Here is a 19,999-nt window from a genome sequence, read left to right as displayed (position 1 = left end):
TTATTTTGTATGATTCTTGCCCTGAAAGTCATCCCACAACTTTATTCAACTCTAGGTACTTCTCTTTAAGCTACGTTCTAGATGCCATTTAGCTGTGCCTGGTGGGAGTTGCAATCCATCAATACCAGGTGGTCCCACTTGGCCCAATTGTGGCCACGTTCAGAAAAAGGAAGCTAAGATAATTTGCAGTTGGATATTTTGTCCTCTGCAGAGTGGTTGTCAAATAGAGAAGTAGATGGAACACCAGGGCCAGAAAACATGGCATTCCAGGAAGGGAGAACAGATGCATTCCAATTCCCCCTTCATAGAACCACAGAGTCAGAAGAGACCACAAGGGCCATCCAGTCCAACCCATTAGCAAACAGAATCAAAGCTCCCCAAGCAGATGTCCATCCAGCTTCTGCTTAAACACTTTCTGAGAATTCAGATTTGCCAATTCTGACCTATATCCACTGAAAGAAGATGCCACATGAACATTAGGAAGAACTTCTTGACAGGAAGAGCTGTTCAGCAGTGGAACTCTCTGCCTAAGAGTGTGGTGAGGCTTTTAAACAGAGGCTGCCTGGCCATCTGTCAGGGGTACTTTGATTGTCCTTTTCCTGTGTGGCAGGGGGTTGGACTAGGTGGCCCATGTGGTCCCTTACAACTCTGATTCTATGGAAGTTCAACAGGTGTAGACCTCCCTCCCAAGATAGTTTGCTGCTTGAAATATGATTTCTCACCTCCTGCAACTAAAAGAACCAACAGGACTTCAGCTGGATGGGGGATTCTGGGGATTGCAATTGAAAAAGGAACCATTCCAAGCTCTCTGCTTCTGATTGCAGATGCTTTCCTTCTGGACCCATTGTCTTCCTCATAGTTGGGTCCATTTTCTTCCACGGTGAGGCAATAATGAGGAGCAAAGACAGACCCTCCTCCCATAAGCACTGTTAAGAAACGATGTATTTACAGTGTAATTTATTACTTTGTTCTGTCTTCCACCCCCATCGGCTTCCAGCCACTGCCTCTCCTGGTGTGCCAACATCTAGGTAGAGAAACAGCTTGTCCCCTACATCCCCCCTCCCACCCTCATAACCCAGGTCAAGCTGATCAGTCCGGGATCCGTGGCGTTGGGGGCTTCTCCGTGCTCAGGGCCTCCACGTACCAGTCGGGCAGGAAGGTGTAGCTGGAGTCGCGATGCACCGTGAAGGAAACTGGTTGCCCAGGCTCCCAGGCAAAGAGGTGGACCAACCTGCAAAGGGAAGCCGATCAAGGGTGAGATACTCTCCCCGCAAAGCAATGAAAACAGTAGGACAAATGGGCTGCTTTGGAAACAAACCCCAAAGGTTCTTACATTTTACACTCTCTAGTAAGCTAAGGAGGGAACAAACCAGTGTGGCTGGATTAGGAGTTCAAGTCCTCACTCTGCCATAGAAACTCATTGGGTGGCCTTGGGCAAGTCACACAATCTCAGCCTCAGAGGAAAGCAAACACTCTGTGAACTACTACTACTTCTTTAATTCTTGAATATTTAAAGAAAGAAACATAACTTACAGCACAGAATGTTTGCTGTTGTATGTATGCTGTTTACCGCCCCGAGTCCCCATTGGGGAGACAAGGCGGGATACAAATAAAGATCATTACTATCATCATCATCACCACCACCACCACTATGGAAAACAATCTGCCAGATAAGATGGGCCTTCAGCCTGATTAATCTGGGCTATTATATTCTTTTAATCTTCAGACAGTTTCAAATGTTTTATGGGAAGAAAGTCAATTCTGTGTATGTTCAGGTCGCCTGTCAACTTAGGTTTGTGTGTGTGTGTGTGTGTCAGGAGCGACTTGAGAAACTGTAAGTTGCTTCTGGTGTGAGAGAATTGGCTGTCTGCAAGGATGTTGCCCAGGAGATGCCCGGATGTTTTGATGTTTTCCCATCCTTTTGGGACGTTTCTCTCATGTCCCCTCATGGGGAGCTGGAGCTGACAGAGGGAGCTCATCTGCGCTCTTCCCAGATTCGAACTTGCGACCTGTCGGTCTTCCGATTCTGCTGGCACAAGGGTTTAACCCATTGCGCCACCGGGGGCTCCTGTGGTGACTCAATGGGTTTTCTAGGGTTTACTTGGGCAAGGAATAATTTGGCTGGTCCCTTCCTCTGAAATATAGCCTACGGTACTTGCAGAGGCAGCCCTAGGTAATTTTCAACAGTAAGCAAACAGTGTTTTGGCACCCCCCCCCCCCCAACCAATCACTGATATATATTTTCTGTTCGTTGTGAGAGTTCTGTGTGCCATATTTTGTTCAATTCCATCATTGGTGGAGTTCAGAATGCTCTTTGATTGTAGGTGAACTATACATCCCAGTAACTACAACTCACATATGTCAAGGTCTATTTTCCCCCAAGAGCGCCTCAAGAGCACCCCTGGGCAAAATCAACTATACTGCAAATGCTTACTTTGTATAATGGGTTGAGCCGCCCCTGAGTACTTGATATTGGCTGGCTGTCTCTCATCAAAGGACTAAACAAAGCTGGTCTTGCCTGGCGTTCAAGATCAGATGGGATCTGGCGCCTTTAAAGTGTTTAGGTCCTGGGGATTTGCAAGTCAGCTAGCCAATTCGACCCACCCAAAAAGATAAATTCCATAGCCACAAGTCTGGTGTGAGATATAGTTATTATTATAAAGAGTTGAATTCCATGCTGATTTTGCTCTTGGAAATTGCTGAATGTAATTGTTTATGCAGCCACTGATTAGTGGAAAATCTCTTTTGCCATATGAAGAGTAATACAATTTGAATTCCCTATTTATTTATTTATTTATTTGCATTATTTATATTCCACCCTTCTCACCCCGCAGGGGACTCAGGGCAGATTACAATGCACATATACATGGCAAACATTCAATGCCATTTAGACATACAACATACATAGACAGACACAGAGGAAATTTAACATCCCAGCTTTTTTTCTGGCTTCATGAGGGTATGCTTGGTTCTGGCCACAGAGTAAAATAATAAATATAATAATAACAATAAATAGAGTAAAATAATAAATGTAATAATAACAATAAATAGAGTAAAATAATAAATTTAATAATAACAATAAATAGAGTAAAATAATAAATGCTCGATTTTAGCCACAGGGGGAGCTGCCGCTTCACCGTCCACTTGTGACACAGTCTTTTGATGGAGTACTTCCTCATTCTTCCACACACTGCTGGAAGGTTTTATGGCATCGCAAATTAGTTAAATTAGCCTCCCTGCATGAAGTGGTACCTAAATTTCCAACTTGACAGATGCAACTGACTTTCGGGCTGCATAGGTCAACAGCAAGCTAGAATATTAAGGGTTGAGAGCTCACTCTGATCTGGACTGGCTTCGAACTCATGACCTCTCGGTCAGTAGTGATTTAAAGTAGCTGGCTACTAACTAGCTGCGTCACAGCCTGGCCCTTCTCCTTTATTCATATTGCTTTTGCCTTTTTTGTTTATTTGTTTATTCAGGACCCTTAGAATTTCTCTACTCACCCATGTTTCCATCGAAACTTGCATGTAGATATTAGCAATTAGGAAATGACATTTACAATCCAGGAACAAAAATTGTGTTGCATAGCGTGAGTTGCCAAAGCAAGATCCTTGGTATCAACCCAGAAAATGCTGGAAAGCATTCTCAATGCTGGATAAAGGAAAGAAGATGCAGCTACTCACTTTGAATTGTCTTCTGTCACCACTTTCTTCACAAAACCCAGAAATGCTGCACAAAAATTCATGCACACAGCTGGCTTCCAGCAACTTGGGTCTTCCTGTGAGGGAGGAGAAAGGAATGTGTGTTACATGGGAATAATGCATATTTTCTGTATTCTTCCAAACAGCTCCATGTTGGCTAATTTCATCCCCTTCAGTGTAGAAAGAGATAATGCTTTGCAGTTAGGGCACCAACAACCTGGATCAAGCTCTTTTGTAATCAAGGTTTCTTTTTTCTGTTTTTATTTACAATATATACTCGAATATAAGCCGACCCAAATATAAGCCGAGGGACCTAATTTTTCCATGAAAAACTGGGAAAACATATGACTCGAGTATAAGCCCAGAGTGGGAAATGAAGCAGCTACTGGAAAAAATCAAAATCAAAAATAGATACCAATAAAAGTACATTAATTGAGGCACCAGTAGGTTAAATGTTTATGAATATTAACACAAAACTGTAATTTAAGATAAGACTGATTAAACCATAATTCTAACCTTCTTCAATGTAAATGTGCTTACGTATTCTTCCAATAATAATAAAAAGAGTAAAATAATACATGTAATAAAAAAATAATAGAGTAAAATAATGGAAATTTATTTAATTAAAAATGTAATGTTCATTTGTGGAATTAGCATAACTCAAAAACCACTGGATGAATTGACATGAAATTTAGACACTAAACTCCTAACAGACTAATGAGTGACCATCACGCATAAATCCACCCACCCCCAAAAAATGCAGAAAGGACTCAAAACCCAAAAAAAGCTAAATGACGAAAATTTAAATGATGAAATAGAAAAAAAGGAAGGAAGAAAAGAAGGAGGGAAGGAAGGAGAGGAAGGAAGGAAGGAAGGAAGGAAGGAAGGGGGAGAGAGAGGGAAAGAAAGAAGGAAGGAAGGAAAGAGGTAGAGAAGGAAGAAGAAGAGAAAGATGGGAGGGAAAGAAAAAGGGGGAGAGGAAGGAAAGAGATACAGAAGGAAGGAAGGAAGGAAGGAAGGAAGGAAGGAAGGAAGGGGGAGAGAGAGGGAAAGAAAGAAGGAAGGAAGGAAAGAGGTAGAGAAGGAAGAAGAAGAGAAAGATGGGAGGGAAAGAAAAAGGGGGGAGGAAGGAAAGAGATAGAGAAGGAAGGAAGGAAGGAAGGAAGGAAGGAAGGAAGGAGAGAAGGAAAGAAAAAAGGGGAGGGAGGGAGGGAGGGAGGAAGGAAAGAAGGAAAGAAAGAAAGAGGGAGCAAAGGAAGGAGGAAAAGAAGGAGAGAAAGAGGGTGGGAAGATTGGCCACAGCAGCGTGTGACAAGTACAGCTAGTGTAATAATAATAGTAATAATAGAGTGAAATAATAAATGTAATAAAAATAGAATAAAATAATAAATGTAATAATAATAACATAGTAAAATAATAAATGTAATAAAAAGAATTATAATAACAGAGTAAAAGAATAAAACTTTGACTTGATTATAAGCTGAGGGGGCCTTTTCAGCATAAAAAAGGGCTTATACTCTAGTATATATGGGATTTTAAAATGTTTTGGTAGTGTACTCAGCTTGGATACTTTACAGCTATACAACCAAGCCAGTAACAATGTAATTATTATAGAAAATCTAATAAAAATGACCATATATAATCATGACGTTGAAATATTTGGAAGCTTCAAATATTGAATAGATGTTAAAAGCAAGCAAGCAAGAAAACTTTTACAGCAGTGATAAAATCATGGGCTGAAAGAATGTTGGAAGAGGAAGGTCCAAACGCTACCAAGGAGAATGCCAATCAGAGCTCTCTAGGGATGTAATAAGACCATAATATAGCGCTTAGTGGCGCCTGTTCCATAGCCAACTGTTTGCACTTTACCAACTGTGGCACTTTACCCCTCCCAACTCCTCCTGCCGCACTTTAGTAGTATAGAGGGCCAAATATTTTCTGTTGAGGCTGTTGCACTTTAATATCTTGTTGCACTTTAAAAACCTTGCACCTTAAGAATTACTCGGTAGCCGCGGAATTTACCTTGCACTTTGCACTTTAAGACTCTAGTACTCAAGGACCATCCTATTTCGCGGCTAACGCTTGCCTCTGGTACCCTTCATCTATCGAAGTGTCCATTTCCATCCATGTGGTCCCCCACCCTCCTATGCTTACTGTCTCTGTCACTACTATCTGGTGGAAGGGGCAGGGGAGGTAGTGGGCTGGAACCTGTGGGAAACAATGAGGGGAGGAGGGGGGATGAAGAAGGCCAGCACAATTGGCAAGATAAAACGCCAACATCCCAAACAGCTGGTGAAAGTGTGATTAAGACCCTAGCCAGAAATAGCGGCATGGAGGAGGGGAGGTGTTCCACTAGCCGAGGGGCCCCCATAGAGGTCGTGGTGGGAAGGAGGAGATGCGGGAAAAGGAGACCTCAAATTCGGCCAAATTCGGACCACTTATCTATAATCAAAATTCCAAATCGGTCTCCTAAGGTAAATTGGTGTAACCAGGTGAGCGGACCCTCCGGTCTGAAGGTGGTGCTGTTGAACGCCAGATCTGTCAACGGAAAAACGACCTGGATCCAGGACTTAATCCTGGACGAACGGGCAGATCTGGCGTGCATCACGGAGACCTGGTTGGATGAAGCTGGAGGAGTAAATCTGACCCAGCTTTGTCCTCCGGGTTTCTCCGTGCAGCACCAACCTAGATCCGGAGGGCGGGGAGGCGGGGTCGCAGTGGTCTATAGGGACTCCATCCATCTGACCAGGTGCCCCATCCCGCAGACCGCAAATTTCGAAAGCGTCTACCTGAGGGTGGGTGACCGGGACAGTATAGGGATTCTAGTAGTGTACCGTCCACCTCGCTGCACTACAGTCTCCCTACCTGAGCTAGCGGGGGTGGTCTCGAGCCTGGCATTGAAGTCTCAACGGCTTCTTGTGCTGGGAGACTTCAACGTCCATGCCGAGACGACCCTCACAGGCGCGGCTCAGGACTTCATGTCTGCCATGGCAACCATGGGGCTGTCCCAACAAATATCTGGCCCCACCCACTGTGCTGGACACACATTGGATTTGGTTTTCTGTCAGGGATGGGAACAGGGTGGCGGTGTGAAGGAGTTGTCCATCTCTCCGTTGCCATGGACCGACCACTTCCTGATCAGATTTAGGCTCACTGCGCCCCCTAACCTCTGCAAAGGTGGAGGACCCATTAAGATGGTCCGCCCCAGGAGACTGATGGATCCGAATGGCTTCCTGACGGCTCTTGGGGATTTTCCCGCCACCTCGGTAGGTGACCATGTCGAAGCCTTGGTGGCGCTCTGGAATGGGGAGATGACCAGGGCTATTGACATGATTGCTCCGGAACGTCCCCTCTCAAGTAGCCGAGCTAAACCAGCCCCTTGGTTTACTGAGGAGCTGGCAGCTATGAAGCGAAGGAAGAGGGAACTAGAGAGCGTGTGGCGTTCGGAACCGAGCGAGTCAAACCGAGCACGGTTTGTGTCCTTTCTTAGGGCATATGCCGCGGCAATAAAGACCGCAAAGAAAACTTTCTTTGCGGCCACTATTGCGTCTGCAAAGAACCGTCCGGCGGAGCTGTTTCGGATTGTCAGAGGTCTTTTAACTCCCGCCTCTGCAGGTGGGAGCCCTGACAATTCGGTCGCGCGCTGTGAAGCATTTGCTCGGTTCTTCGCAGACAAAGTCGCCTTGATCCGTTCTGGGCTGGACGCCGCGTTAGATGCAGACTCTGTGGATGTAACGAGAGCACCTGCTTGTCCTATTTTGTTGGATTCTTTTCAGTTTGTGAAACCCGAGGATGTGGACAAGATACTTGGAGGAATGAGGCCCACCACGTCCATCCTAGACCCCTGCCCATCCTGGCTTCTGAGAGAGGCCAGAGGGGGATTGGCCGAGTGGGTAACAGTGGTGGTGAATGCCTCCCTTCGGGAAGGCAAGATTCCAGCGAGCCTAAAACAGGCTATTATAAAGCCGCTGTTGAAGAAGCCATCACTGGACCCCACTAAATTGGACAACTTTCGGCCTGTTTCCAATCTCCCCTTTTTGGGCAAAGTCATGGAAAGCGTGGTGGCCTCACAACTCCAGGTATTCTTGAGAGACACGGATTATCTGGATCCGGCACAGTCTGGTTTCAGACCGGGGCATGGTACCGAGACGGTCTTGGTCGCCTTAGTGGATGATCTGCGCCGGGAGCTAGACAGGGGGAGTGTGTCCCTGTTGGTGCTCCTGGACCTCTCAGCGGCCTTCGATACCGTCGACCACGGTATCCTTCTGGGGCGCCTTGCGGAAATGGGTCTTGGAGGCATTGCTTTGCGGTGGCTCCGGTCATTTCTGGAGGGTCGCACCCAGAAGGTGTCATTGGGGGACTCCTGTTCCGCACCACAACCTTTGACTTGTGGGGTGCCACAGGGTTCCATACTGTCCCCCATGCTGTTTAACATCTACATGAAGCCGCTGGGTGAGATCATCCGGAGTTTCGGGGTGCGGTGTCATCTGTACGCAGATGATGTCCAACTCTGTCACTCCTTCCCACCTGCTACTAAGGAGGCTGTCGAGGTCCTGAACCGGTGCCTGGCCGCTGTAACGGTCTGGATGAGGGCGAACAAACTGAAACTAAATCCAGACAAGACAGAGGTACTCCTGGTCAGTCGCAAGGCCGAACGGGATATAGGGTTACAGCCTGTGCTGGACGGGGTCGCACTCCCCTTGAAGGCGCAGGTTCGCAGCTTGGGTGTGACCCTGGACTCATCGTTGAGCCTGGATCCCCAGGTTTCAGCGGTGACCAGGGGAGCATTTGCACAGCTTAGGCTCGTGCGCCAGCTGCGCCCGTATCTCGGGAAGTCTGACTTGGCCACGGTGGTACACGCTCTTGTCACATCCCGCCTGGATTACTGCAACGCTCTCTACGTGGGGCTGCCCTTGAAGACGGCCCGGAAGCTTCAGCTGGTCCAGCGTGCGGCAGCCATGTTACTAACTGGAGCGGGTAGCAGGGAGCACACAACGCCCTTGTTGTCCCAGCTTCACTGGCTGCCGATTTGCTACCGGACCCAATTCAAGGTGCTGGTCTTGGCCTACAAAGCCCTAAACGGTTCTGGCCCAAAATACCTTTCTGACCGCATCTTGGCCTACGAGCCCACGAGGACCTTGAGATCGTCTGGGGAGGCCCTTCTCTCGATCCCGCCTGCATCACAGGCACGGCTGGCGGGGACGAGGGAGAGGGCCTTCTCGGTGGTGGCCCCCCGGCTGTGGAACACTCTCCCGGCACACATCAGACAGGCGCCCTCCCTCATGTCCTTTCGAAAAAGCCTTAAGACCTGGCTGTTCGAGAGGGCATTTAATTAAGTGCTAAGCAACAACATTACGGTAATGAGAACTGGAATGGTATAAGGAAAATGAGACTGGCTATGATTCTACTAAGAGACGAAGCGGATTTTTATGTAGTTTGTATTTGTTGTATAGTCATATGTTGTTGATACTGGCCTCTGTAACTGTCTTTTTATGTGTACTGTACACCGCCATGAGTCGCCCGTAAGGGCTGAGAATGGCGGTCAATAAGTGCATCTAATAAATAATAAATAAATAAATCTACACTCTAGAAGTAATGCAGCTTGCCATAGCTCAGTGCTATGAAACATGGAAATTGTAGGTTTACACGGTCTTGAGCTTTCTCTGCCAAAAAATGCAAATGCCTCACCAAACTACAACTCTGAGAATTGTGTAGCATTGAGCCATGGCAGATACTGCATTTAATTCTAATGTAGAAGCAGCCTTGGGAGGGGGGCATTCCAGAGATTAGGGGAAGGCACTATCAGGGAGGTCTTTCACGGTTAGCCCTGCAGCATCCAACTAAAACACTGTGAAGGTGACTTGCAGTGAGGTATACATCTTCTTTCAGTTTAATGTGTCCCAAGTTCTTAAAGGCTTTAAAATGTAGAATGTAGCACTTTGAATCAGCTTCAGAAGCTGATTGTTATCCAGTGTTGAAGACTGAAGAGTGGGATAAAATACTCCATTCCTAGAATCAAGTACTGTTTTGGAAAGCCAAAAGACACCAATAACTGAAACTGTTTTGAAGCTGTCACTACTTCCATCTTTGAGGAAAGGGGACGAGCTATAGATCCAGCACACAAATTGAATTTTTTTTCTCAAGAAAATTTAACTTGGGGTCCTGCCACACTCTCACCCTAATGAGCTGAAATATCTTCATGGTCTCAAAGGTCTCCAGCCCCACAATGGTGCCATCTGGACCCCGGTATCCGGCCACGATCCGTGACACTCCGGGCAGGAAGGACTGAGCCCACCATTTGATCATCTTGTGCCTGGGAATAAAAAGGGGAACTCTGTAAAATCCTTTGGTCACATCAACTACATGTATTAGGGAACTCGCAGCCCACCTGCCCCTGCTCCCCCGTTTACTAATATTTTTCATGCTTTCATAGGATCATAGACACTTAAAAGGATTGGCCACAAGGGGCATCTAATCCCATTTGCTCCTGCCAGGCAAGAAAACACAAACACTCCTAAAAGATGACATCCAATCTCTGTTTGAAGCCTCCAAAGAAGGAAAGTCTGCCATTCTCATCGGTAGTACTATTCCATTTGTCAAGCAGCTCTACTAGCCAAAAAAAATTAGGTAGAATCTCTTTTCTTGTAACTTGAATCCAAATTTACATTCCAAAAAATAAATTCAAAGAGCCAAGAATCCTGTTAGGTCAGAAAGAAAGCTTTCTCTAACCTGGTATTCAGAGAGGCCAGTGGCACATTGGAGTCAAAAGTAAATATTACTAATTACAGGCAGTCTCTGAGTTCCAACATCTTTCTTACATACGACTCTTAGTTATAAACATAGGGGAGGGCACTGCCAGGTGGGCCTTGGAGCAGACATGCCAGCCAGCAACTAGGCCTTTTGCAGTATTTGAAAATCTTTAAGTGTTTACATGCAAAGGTGAAAAAAATTACATGTATGTTAAGACAAACATCTGTCCAAGTTGCATTTGAAGTCGAACTCCATATAAATTGTATTTTGTTAGGTTTGATTAGTATTGTACACTTCATATCTAGATAGGAAGTTAACAGGGCCTAGCTATCTAACTCACAGAAGACAGGGTTGTTGTAGGTTTTTTGGGCTATATGGCCATGTTCTAGAGGCATTCTCTCCTGACGTTTTGCCTGCATCTATGGCAAGCATCTTCAGAGGTTGTGAGGTCCTCTGAGTGACCCAGTGATTCCGGCCATGAAAGCCTTCTACAATTCACAGAACACACCTTGGCTAATTTTGGCTACATTAGCCATGTTAAAATGAGAAGAAAAAGAATAACAAAAGTGCTTTTTCCTACCAACCAACTTGTTTATCTATCTAAATCCTTCATAAGAACTACAATCTTATGCCAGGATATGGTTGAGTTCCAACAAATACAAATTCAGCTTAAGAACAAACCTACAGAACCAGTCTTGTTCACAACCTGAGGACTGCCTGTAAACCCTCCAAAAGACCCACGTTGCAAGCTAAAATGGGCCCTTCCAGACAGGCCCTATATCCCAAGATCTGATCCCATGTTTTCTGTTTATCCCAGATTATCTGGCAGTGAGGACTCATATAACCCAGTTTAAAGCAGAAAACCTGGGATCAGATCCTGGGATATAGGGCCTGTCTGAAAGGGCTCTGAGTCAACTTTGCAACAGGAACAGTGTTAAGTTCTCCTTAACTCAATATGACAATCCTTTCAAACATGCCTATCATCAGGCATGTAGCGGGGGGGGGGGGGGGGGGGGGTTGAGCCCTCCCCCCGAAATTCTCATGGTGGTCCGCGAGAAGGCCTTACTGTTACATTATTTAAACTGTTATGTTTATTCATATCATGATCTGATCACCATGCTCAATATATCCCATATGCATGGGGGTATTGGGATAACGATACAAAAGGTTTGCTAGGGTAGACCTTCTTTCACTCAGACTCAGCCCCCCCGAACCAAACTCACCCCCCCCCCGGAAACAAAATCCTGGCTACGGGCCTGCCTATCATAGCCTCTCTTAACATTCACACAAGAACGAAATAATTCTGGGGTGGTGCCAGCAAGGCCGGCAGTGCCTCCACTATGAGGCCTGGGGAGAACTCCCCCAAGACCACCTTTGCTGTTCTTTGTCTCACCTATAAAAGCTCCTCCTCTGGGCAGGGCTGTGCATGACTTTGCTCGTCTTCAGCTCCACATAACAGCTGGGTGGGTCTGGCCAGGGGCTCCGGGGGTCTGTGCAGTCCACCTCACCAGAGAAGAGAAGCGAGTGGGTTCCCAAGCGGGTCCGGATGACTGTGCAGTAACCCTCATTTGTGTTCACCACTCCAGTTGGATCTGGGGTCCCATCTGGAGTATCTGGAGCAGAAAGAGAATTTAATAAGTGTTGCTTTTGACTTTTAAAGCCTTATACGGCTTGGGTCCAGTTTACCTACAGGATCTCCTTCTCCTATACCAGTGGTTCTCAACCTTCCTAATGCCGCAGCCCCCTAATACAGTTCCTCAATATGACAATCCTTTAAAACACTTAAACATGCCTATCATAGCCTATCATATCATGGCTGGGATTCCTGGGAGTTGTAGACCAGAAACATCTGGAGACCCCAGGTTGAGAACCATTGCTGTAATGGAAGACCAAGTGCAAGGACTAGAAGCAAGAAGAGCCTGCAGTTCTCTAGCTAGCTTACCTGCACACATGTATTGCTCAAACTTGTATCCCATGTAAGTGAGCTCCTTCAGCAGCTCTGAGCGTTCTTCCTGCTGCTTCCGGGCAGCCTCTGTCTCCACCTCGCTGATGTAGAGGGTCCCACGGAAGAGGCTGACAGCCAACAGCCAGCCCTCCTGCGTCTCATATGGCGTGGTTAACACTTTGGTGAGGTGCCCTCGCCACGTGATGAAGTCTGCGTTCAGTGGCCGCCTGCAGATGGAGAAGAAAACAGGACAGATGATTATAAAAGAAGGCATGGGAGAGAGCACTTTTTGGGTGCAGAAAGTAGTCAATCGATGGATATGGACTAAACTTGGCACACATATCCGTCATCACCAACTTTAAATACTGGCTGAATTTTTGGGGGATTGATAAAGGATGGTGGGAGCTGGATACCACTGTGAACCGCACCAATACTGGATCTGTAACAATGGGGCAACTTTTAGCTATTGATTGGATTTATGAATTTGAGGAATGTTATTACAAGTAGAAGTATGGATATACAGTGTTACCTAAAGGGAGTAGGAAAACACAGTATGAAAATTAAAAGACAATGAGTGTGAAGTTGGGTTAATAGTTCCAGTACTTATCAGTGCTGTTATGGTTCAGGATAGGGTGATTTAGTTTATTTATTTAATTCATTTATATACCGCCCCTCAAGCGACTCAGAGTGGTTTACAGTTAGTATCGAAAGCGTAAAATACAATTAAAAACTGTTAATCTAAGTATAAAACCAAATAAAACAATCAATATCAATAAAAATATATATCAATTTGAGTCTCCTAGTTAAAAGAGTTATCCAAAAGCATCGTTGATTCGTTCCATTTTTTCTCCATGTCTGTTATATTGTATCTGCAAAGGCTTGCTCAAAAAGCCAAGTCTTGAGCTTCTTTCAGAATGTTTAAAGGGAAGGGGCTGATCTAATATCCCTAGGGAGGGCGTTCCATAGCCGAGGGGCCACCACTGACAAGGCCCTGTCTCTCGTCCCCTCCAGACATACTTGTGACAAAGGCGGGATCGAGAGCAGGGCCTCCCAGACAATCTTAAAATTCTGGAGGGTTCATAAGGGGAGATGCGTCCGGACAGGTAAGTTGGCCAGAACCATTGCACTAGATAGTGTAGTTTTAATTTTATAGATTATGCAAATTTCCTTTTTTGTATTGTTCTTGTTCTGTTTGTATAGTTCTTGTTCTGTTTGTATAGTTCTTGTTCTAACTCCTGCTTCTATTTTTTCTTTATTCCTGAATAAAAATTACTAAAAATGTTTATTATTGTGCACAGTTTGAACTATTCTACTTTGAACAAGATATCATAGGGGATAGTGCAAAAATCACCAACGTTGATGACTAAGGAACAAGCCCCAAGCAAATAAAGAGTATGAATGTGTTGTCGAAGGCTCTCATGGCCAGAATCACTGGGTTGCTGTGAGTTTTCCAGGCTACATGGCCATGTTCCAGAAGCATTCTCTCCTGATGTTTTGCCCACATCTATGGTAGGCGTCCTCAGAGGTTGAGGGGTCTGTTGGAAACTAGGCCAGTGAAGTTTATATATCTGTGGAATGTCCAGGGTAGGAGAAAGACCTCTTGTCTACTTGAGGCAAGTGTGAATGTTGCAATTGGACACCTTGATTTAATGGCCTTGCAAGTTCAAAGCCTGGTTGGTTTCTGTCTGGGGGAATCCTTTGTTTGGAAGTGTTAGTTGACCCTGATTGATTTTTGTCTTGAATTCCCCTGCTTTTTGAGTCTGGTTCTTCATTTACTGTCCTAATTTTTGAGTTTTTTAAAACTTGTAGCCAGATTTTGTTCATTTTCATGGTTTCCTCCTTTCTGTTGAAATTCTCCACAAACTGTAGATTTCAGTGGCTTCTCTGTGTAGTCTGACATGGTAGTTGTGAGAGTGCTCCAGCATTTCTGTGTTCTCAAATAATATGCTGTGTCCAGTTTGGTTCATCAGGTGCTCTGCTATGGCTGACTTCTCTGGTTGAGGTAGTCTGCAGTGCCTTTCATGTTTTTTGATTCGTGTCTGGGCAATGCTGCTGCATTTGGTGGTCCCTATGCAGACTTGTCTACAGCTGCATGGTATACACAGTAGACTCCTGCAGAGGTGAGAGGATGCCTCTTGTGTTTTGCTGAACGTAGCATTTGTTGTATAATGGCCTGACAGTGTCTAGAGCAAACTTTTGTTGTACAACAGCACAACAACAGAGAGGAAACAAACAAGGACATCTAATTACCTCTCAACAAAAGTCCATTATATGCTAATCAAGGTGGTCAGTTGAAACATTCACACCTAGCTCCAGCAGACAAGAGTCCTTTGTCTCCCCTGGTCATTTCACAGATATATAAACCCCTTTTCCTAGTTCCAACAGACCTCACTACCACTGAGGATGCTTGCCATAGATGCAGGTGAAACGTCAGGAGAAAATGCCTCTAGACCGTGGTCATATAGCCCGAAAAAACCTACAACAACCCAAAGAGAATGAATTTGGAAATTCTCAAAAAAAGGCCATTTTATTTATTATTTATTTATTTACAACATTTCTACCCTGCCCTTCTTGACCCCCGCGAGGGGACTCAGAGCAGCTAACAATGGCAACAATTTGATGCCACAAATATCACATTATAACACCAAAATAAAACCATACAAACACAATAGATTAAAACAAACATTAATTTTCCCTCATTCCGGTTATAGCTTTGTAAGCAACAAACAGGGGTGCCCCTTCCTTCCTTACGCTTTGTCCTCCGTCTGTAGTAGCTTCCGGTTCTGAGAGACCCATCTCAGCAGATGCTCCAATCCCTCGCGGACGCTTTCATCCCGCCGCACATAGCGGTCATGGTAGCCATCCCGCAGGTCAAATCCCGGGGAGGGTCCCTCAATAGGAGGCGGAGCATAGTAGCGAAGTTTGCGGGCGTCCCCATGGTAGCAGCGCTGGCCATCGAGGGAAAAGTGTCCCATTTCGGATGGACGGCGGTAGAAAGGGAAAGGGCCATCGTAGCGGGAGGGGCCAGCAGGCAAGGTAGGGGGAACCTTTGGGTCAGTCCGTTGCCGCTTGGCGCTGCAGTCCTTCGGTACCTCCCTGTCCTCTTTTCGTTCACAAGTATCAGGGCTGAGAGACGTCTTCATTGACAACTGCAGCAGGAAAAGAGAAAATGTGAAATCCAACTTTTTGTTCAATTCGTTTCATCTAGCCATCCTGTAACAGGGCTGTGCTTAGTACAAAGTGCTAGTTTTGACCTTTAAAATCCCAGATGCACTGGGCCCAGGTTACTTACAGGACCTCCTTCACCCAGACCATAGAATACCCTGCCAGATGAGCTCCAACAGCTAAACCAGCTGTTGGAGCTTAAAAGACAATTGAAGGCCCGTCTCTTCTGGAGACCCAATCAGTGAATTTTTAACTATGAATTTTAAACTAATGCCCTATGTTTACTGTATTTTAACCTTTATTCTGTGTATTTTAATATATGCATCTCACAGAAATACATTATGTATTTTAAATATGAAGTGTTTTCAACACAGTGAATCGCAGTGCTCTCTGGACCATCCTCCAAAATTCCTGCGGCTCCTCCATGATGACATGATACCAATAGTCTTGGACAGCAATAGCTCCCAAAGTGACCCATTTAAGGTGGAATCAGGTGTCAAACAGGGATGTGTTATTGCCCCAACCTTATTTTCCATCTTCATCGCTATGATACTGCACCTTGTTGATGGGAAGCTTCCCAGCAGAGTGGATACTATCCATCGGACAGACGGCAAGCTATTTAACCTCAGCAGACTGAAACCCGAAACCAAGGTCACAACAGCATCTGATATAGAACTCCAATATGCTGATGATAATGTAGTGCTCATTCAGAAGAAGACCTACAAGCCACACTAAAAACCTATGCAGAAGTATACAACAAAGGAACCCCCGGTGGCACAGTGGGTTAAGCCCCTGTGTCAGCAGGACTTAAGACCGACAGGTCGAAGGTTCAAATCCAGGGAGAGGCGGATGAGTTCCCCCTATCTGCTCCAGCTCCTCATGCGGGGACATAAGAGAAGCCTCCCACAAGGATGATAAAACATCAAATCATCCAGGCGTCCCCTGGGCACCATCCTTGCAGATGGCCAATTCTCTCACACGAGAAGCGACTTGCAATTTCTCAAGTCACGACAAAAAAAAAAAAGTATACAAAAAGTTTGGCCTCTCACTGAACATCCAGAAAACCAAGGTACTCTTTCAGCAGGTATCAGCCAATTCTTCTGCAATGCCAGAAATGCAATTTAATTGATGTCTCTGTTGTTGTTCATTCGTTCAGTCGTCTCCGACTCTTTGTGACCTCATGGACCAGCCCACGCCAGAGTTCCCTGTCGGCCGTCACCACTCCCAGCTCCTTCAAGGTCAAGCCAGTCACTTCAAGGACACCATCCATCTTGCCCTTGGTTGGCTTCTCTTCCTTTTTCCTTCCATTTTCCCCAGCATCATACTCTTCTCTAAACTTTCCTGTCTCCTCATGATGTGGCCAAAGTACTTCACCTTTGTCTCTAGTATCCTTCCCTCCAGTGAGCAGTCGGTCTTTATTTCCTGGAGGATGGACTGGCTGGATCTTCTCGCAGTCCAAGGCACTCTCAGCACTTTCCTCCAACACCACAGCTCAAAAGCATCGATCTTCCTTCGCTCAGCCTTCCCTAAGGTCCAACTCTCACATCCGTAGGTTACTACGGGGAATACCATTGCTTTGACTATGCAGATCTTCGTTGCCAATGTGATGTCTACTCTTCACTATTTTGTCGAGAGTGGTCATTGCTCTCCTCCCAAGAAGTAAGCGTCTTCTGATTTCCTGGCCACAGTCTGCATCTGCAGTAATCTTTGCGCTTAGAAATACAAAGTCTGTCACGGCCTCCACATTTTCTCCCTCTATTTTCCAGTTGTCAATCATTCTTGTTGCCATAATCTTGGTTTTTTTGATGTTTAGCTGCAACCCAGCTTTTGCGCTTTCTTCTTTCACCTTGATTAGAAGGCTCCTCAGCTCCTCCTCGCTTTCGGCCATCAGAGTGGTGTCATCTGCATATCTGAGGTTGTTAATGTTTCTTCCGGCAATTTTCACCCCAGCTTTGCATTCATCAAGCCCCGCACATCGCATGATGTGTTCTGCATACAAGTTAAAAAGGTTGGGTGAGAGTATGCAGCCTTGCCATACGCCTTTCCCAATCTTGAACCAGTCTGTTGTTCCGTGGTCAGTTCTGACTGTTGCTACTTGGTCCTTGTACAGATTCCTCAGGAGAGAGACAAGGTGGCTTGGTATGCCCATCCCACCAAGAACTTGCCACAGTTTATTATGATCCACACAGTCAAAGGCTTTAGAATAGTCAATGAAGCAGAAATAGATGTTTTTCTGAAACTCCCTGCCTTTCTCCATTATCCAGCGGATATTGGCAATCTGGTCTCTCGTTCCTCTGCCTTTTCTAAACCCAGCTTGAACATCTGGCAACTCTCGCTCCATGTATTGCTGGAGTCTTCCTTGCAGGATCTTGAGCATTACCTTACTGGCATGTGAAATAAGTGCCACTGTACGAAAGTTTGAGCAGTCTTTCGCATTTCCCTTTTTTGGTGTGGGGATATAAGTTGATTTTTTCCAACTCGGATAGTCATTCTTGTGTTTTCCATATTTGCTGGCATATGGCATGCATCAACTTGACAGCATCATCTTTCAAGATTTTGAACAGTTCAGCTGGGATCCTGTCATCTCCTGCTGCCTTGTTGTTAGCAATGCTTCTTAAGGTCCTTTCAACCTCACTCCTCAGGATTTCTGGTTCTAATTCATTCACCACACTGTCAAAACTATCCTCAATATTATTATCCATCCATACAAAGGGCATTTGATCTATGTTAATTTATTAATATCTGTTTGTTTGTATTTTATTCTGTACAATTTCGCTATGTAAATCGCCTAGAGCATCTCGGATGGAGGGCGATTAATAAGTAATTAAAGATGATTAATAAGTAATTAAAGAAGAGAAGGCTGAGAGGAGACATGATAGCCATGTATTATTATTATTATTATTATTATACTTTATTTGTACCCCGCTAGCATCTCCTGAAGGACTCGATGCGGCTTACAAAGGCCAAGGCCTCAACACAACAACAACAGACAATAACAATACAATACAAAGCAAATTAAAAAACATAAAGCAATAACAAAAACATTACACTATTACGCAACAAACCAGGGCCGGGCCAATGATGGGTACAGGTTAAAAGTGCTGGGTGTGAGAGGTGATATGTTGGGATTCTGGGCAAGTGCAATGTGCAGAGAGTCTTAAACTCTAAGAAAGTGCTTCTGGAACGTAGTGCTGGGGTTATCCTATTCTGGAAAGGCACATCGGAATAGCCAGGTCTTCAAGTTCTTCCTAAAGACTGCCAATGTGGGTGCTCCCACGTTGGGGAGGGGAGATCATAGGGAGGAGGGATCAAGCTTGTTTTCTGCTTCCCTGGAGGGTAGGACGCAGAACAATGGCTTCAAACTACAAGAAAGGAGATTCCATCTGAACATTAGGAAGAACTTTCTGACTGTGAGAGCCGTTCAGCAGTGGAACTCTCTGCCCCAGAGTGTGGTGGAGGCTCCTTCTTTGGAAGCTTTTAAACAGAGCCTGGATGGCCATCTGTCAGTGGTGTTTTGAATGCAATTTTCCTGCTTCTTGGCAGAATGGGGTTGGACTGGATGGCCCATGAAGTCTCTTCCAACTCTAGGATTCTATAATTCTATAAGTTCTCTTCCAACTCTATGATTCTATGATTTTAAGTCCCGCACATCGCATGATGTGTTTGCATACAAGTTGAATAGGTTGGGTGAGAGTATCCAACCCTGACATACACCTTTCCCAATCTTGAACCAGTCTGTTGTTCCATGGTCACTTCTTACTCTTGCCATTTGGTCCTTATACAGATTCCTCAGGAGAGAGACAAGCCATCCAGTCCAACCCCATTCTGCCAAGAAGGTGGCTTGGGATGCCCATCCCGCCAAGAACTTGCCACAATTTATTATGATCCACACAGTCAAAGGCTTTAGAGTAGTCAATGAAGCAGAAGTAGATGTTTTTCTGAAACTCCCTGCCTTTCTCCATTATCCAGCAATTTGGCCTCTGGTATCTCTGCCTTTTCTAAATATATTTGTGAATATCTTAGTATTGTTATTATTACTGCGAATCCTATTGTTCTTATTATCAACAACAATAATACTAATAGAGCCTAGGCAGCAGCAGCAGCAGCAGCACCCACTGGGGAGGATTCAGGTCACAAAACCAAAAGAAGCAAAACCTCTTCGCTTTCTGTTCTGACCCTTCCCGGCACTTGTACTGACCTGCTCTGACGTCATCGCAGGGCAGCCAATCGCTCGCCTCCCAGAGGACCGAGGGAACGCGAGGCCAAGCTGCCTGGTTTCCTTTCACGCTCCCCTCCTTTCAGCCATTTACTCACACGCCCGACATCTTGACCCAAAACAACGCCAGGTTTCGTTTCTTGGCGGCAGCGACGGCGTGATGACGCCATCCCCAGCCGCCGCTCGGAAGCTTCGTGCCCTTTCCTAGCTTGCCTTTACCAA

At 45.5% G+C, this 19,999-nt stretch overlaps 1 protein-coding gene across 1 annotated transcript; it reads right to left on the bottom strand.

The window, feature by feature from the left end:
- Positions 1-942: 942 nt before the first annotated feature.
- DXO (decapping exoribonuclease) lies at positions 943-19,991 on the bottom strand. Its single transcript, XM_060759520.2, has 7 exons — positions 19,760-19,991; positions 15,148-15,545; positions 12,394-12,623; positions 11,845-12,064; positions 9,879-10,014; positions 3,684-3,778; positions 943-1,231 (listed from the first exon to the last, which is right to left on the bottom strand). The coding sequence occupies exons 1-7, from the start codon at positions 19,772-19,774 to the stop codon at positions 1,090-1,092; spliced, it is 1,236 nt and encodes a 411-aa protein (XP_060615503.2). The 5' UTR covers positions 19,775-19,991; the 3' UTR covers positions 943-1,089.
- Positions 19,992-19,999: the final 8 nt, after the last annotated feature.

The sequence above is a fragment of the Anolis sagrei genome, chromosome 2 (genome assembly GCF_037176765.1).
Source record: "Anolis sagrei isolate rAnoSag1 chromosome 2, rAnoSag1.mat, whole genome shotgun sequence".
NCBI classification, from domain to species: Eukaryota; Metazoa; Chordata; class Lepidosauria; order Squamata; family Dactyloidae; genus Anolis; species Anolis sagrei.
The sequence above is the reverse complement of the archived record's forward strand: the minus strand, read 5'-3'. Positions and strand labels throughout refer to the sequence as shown.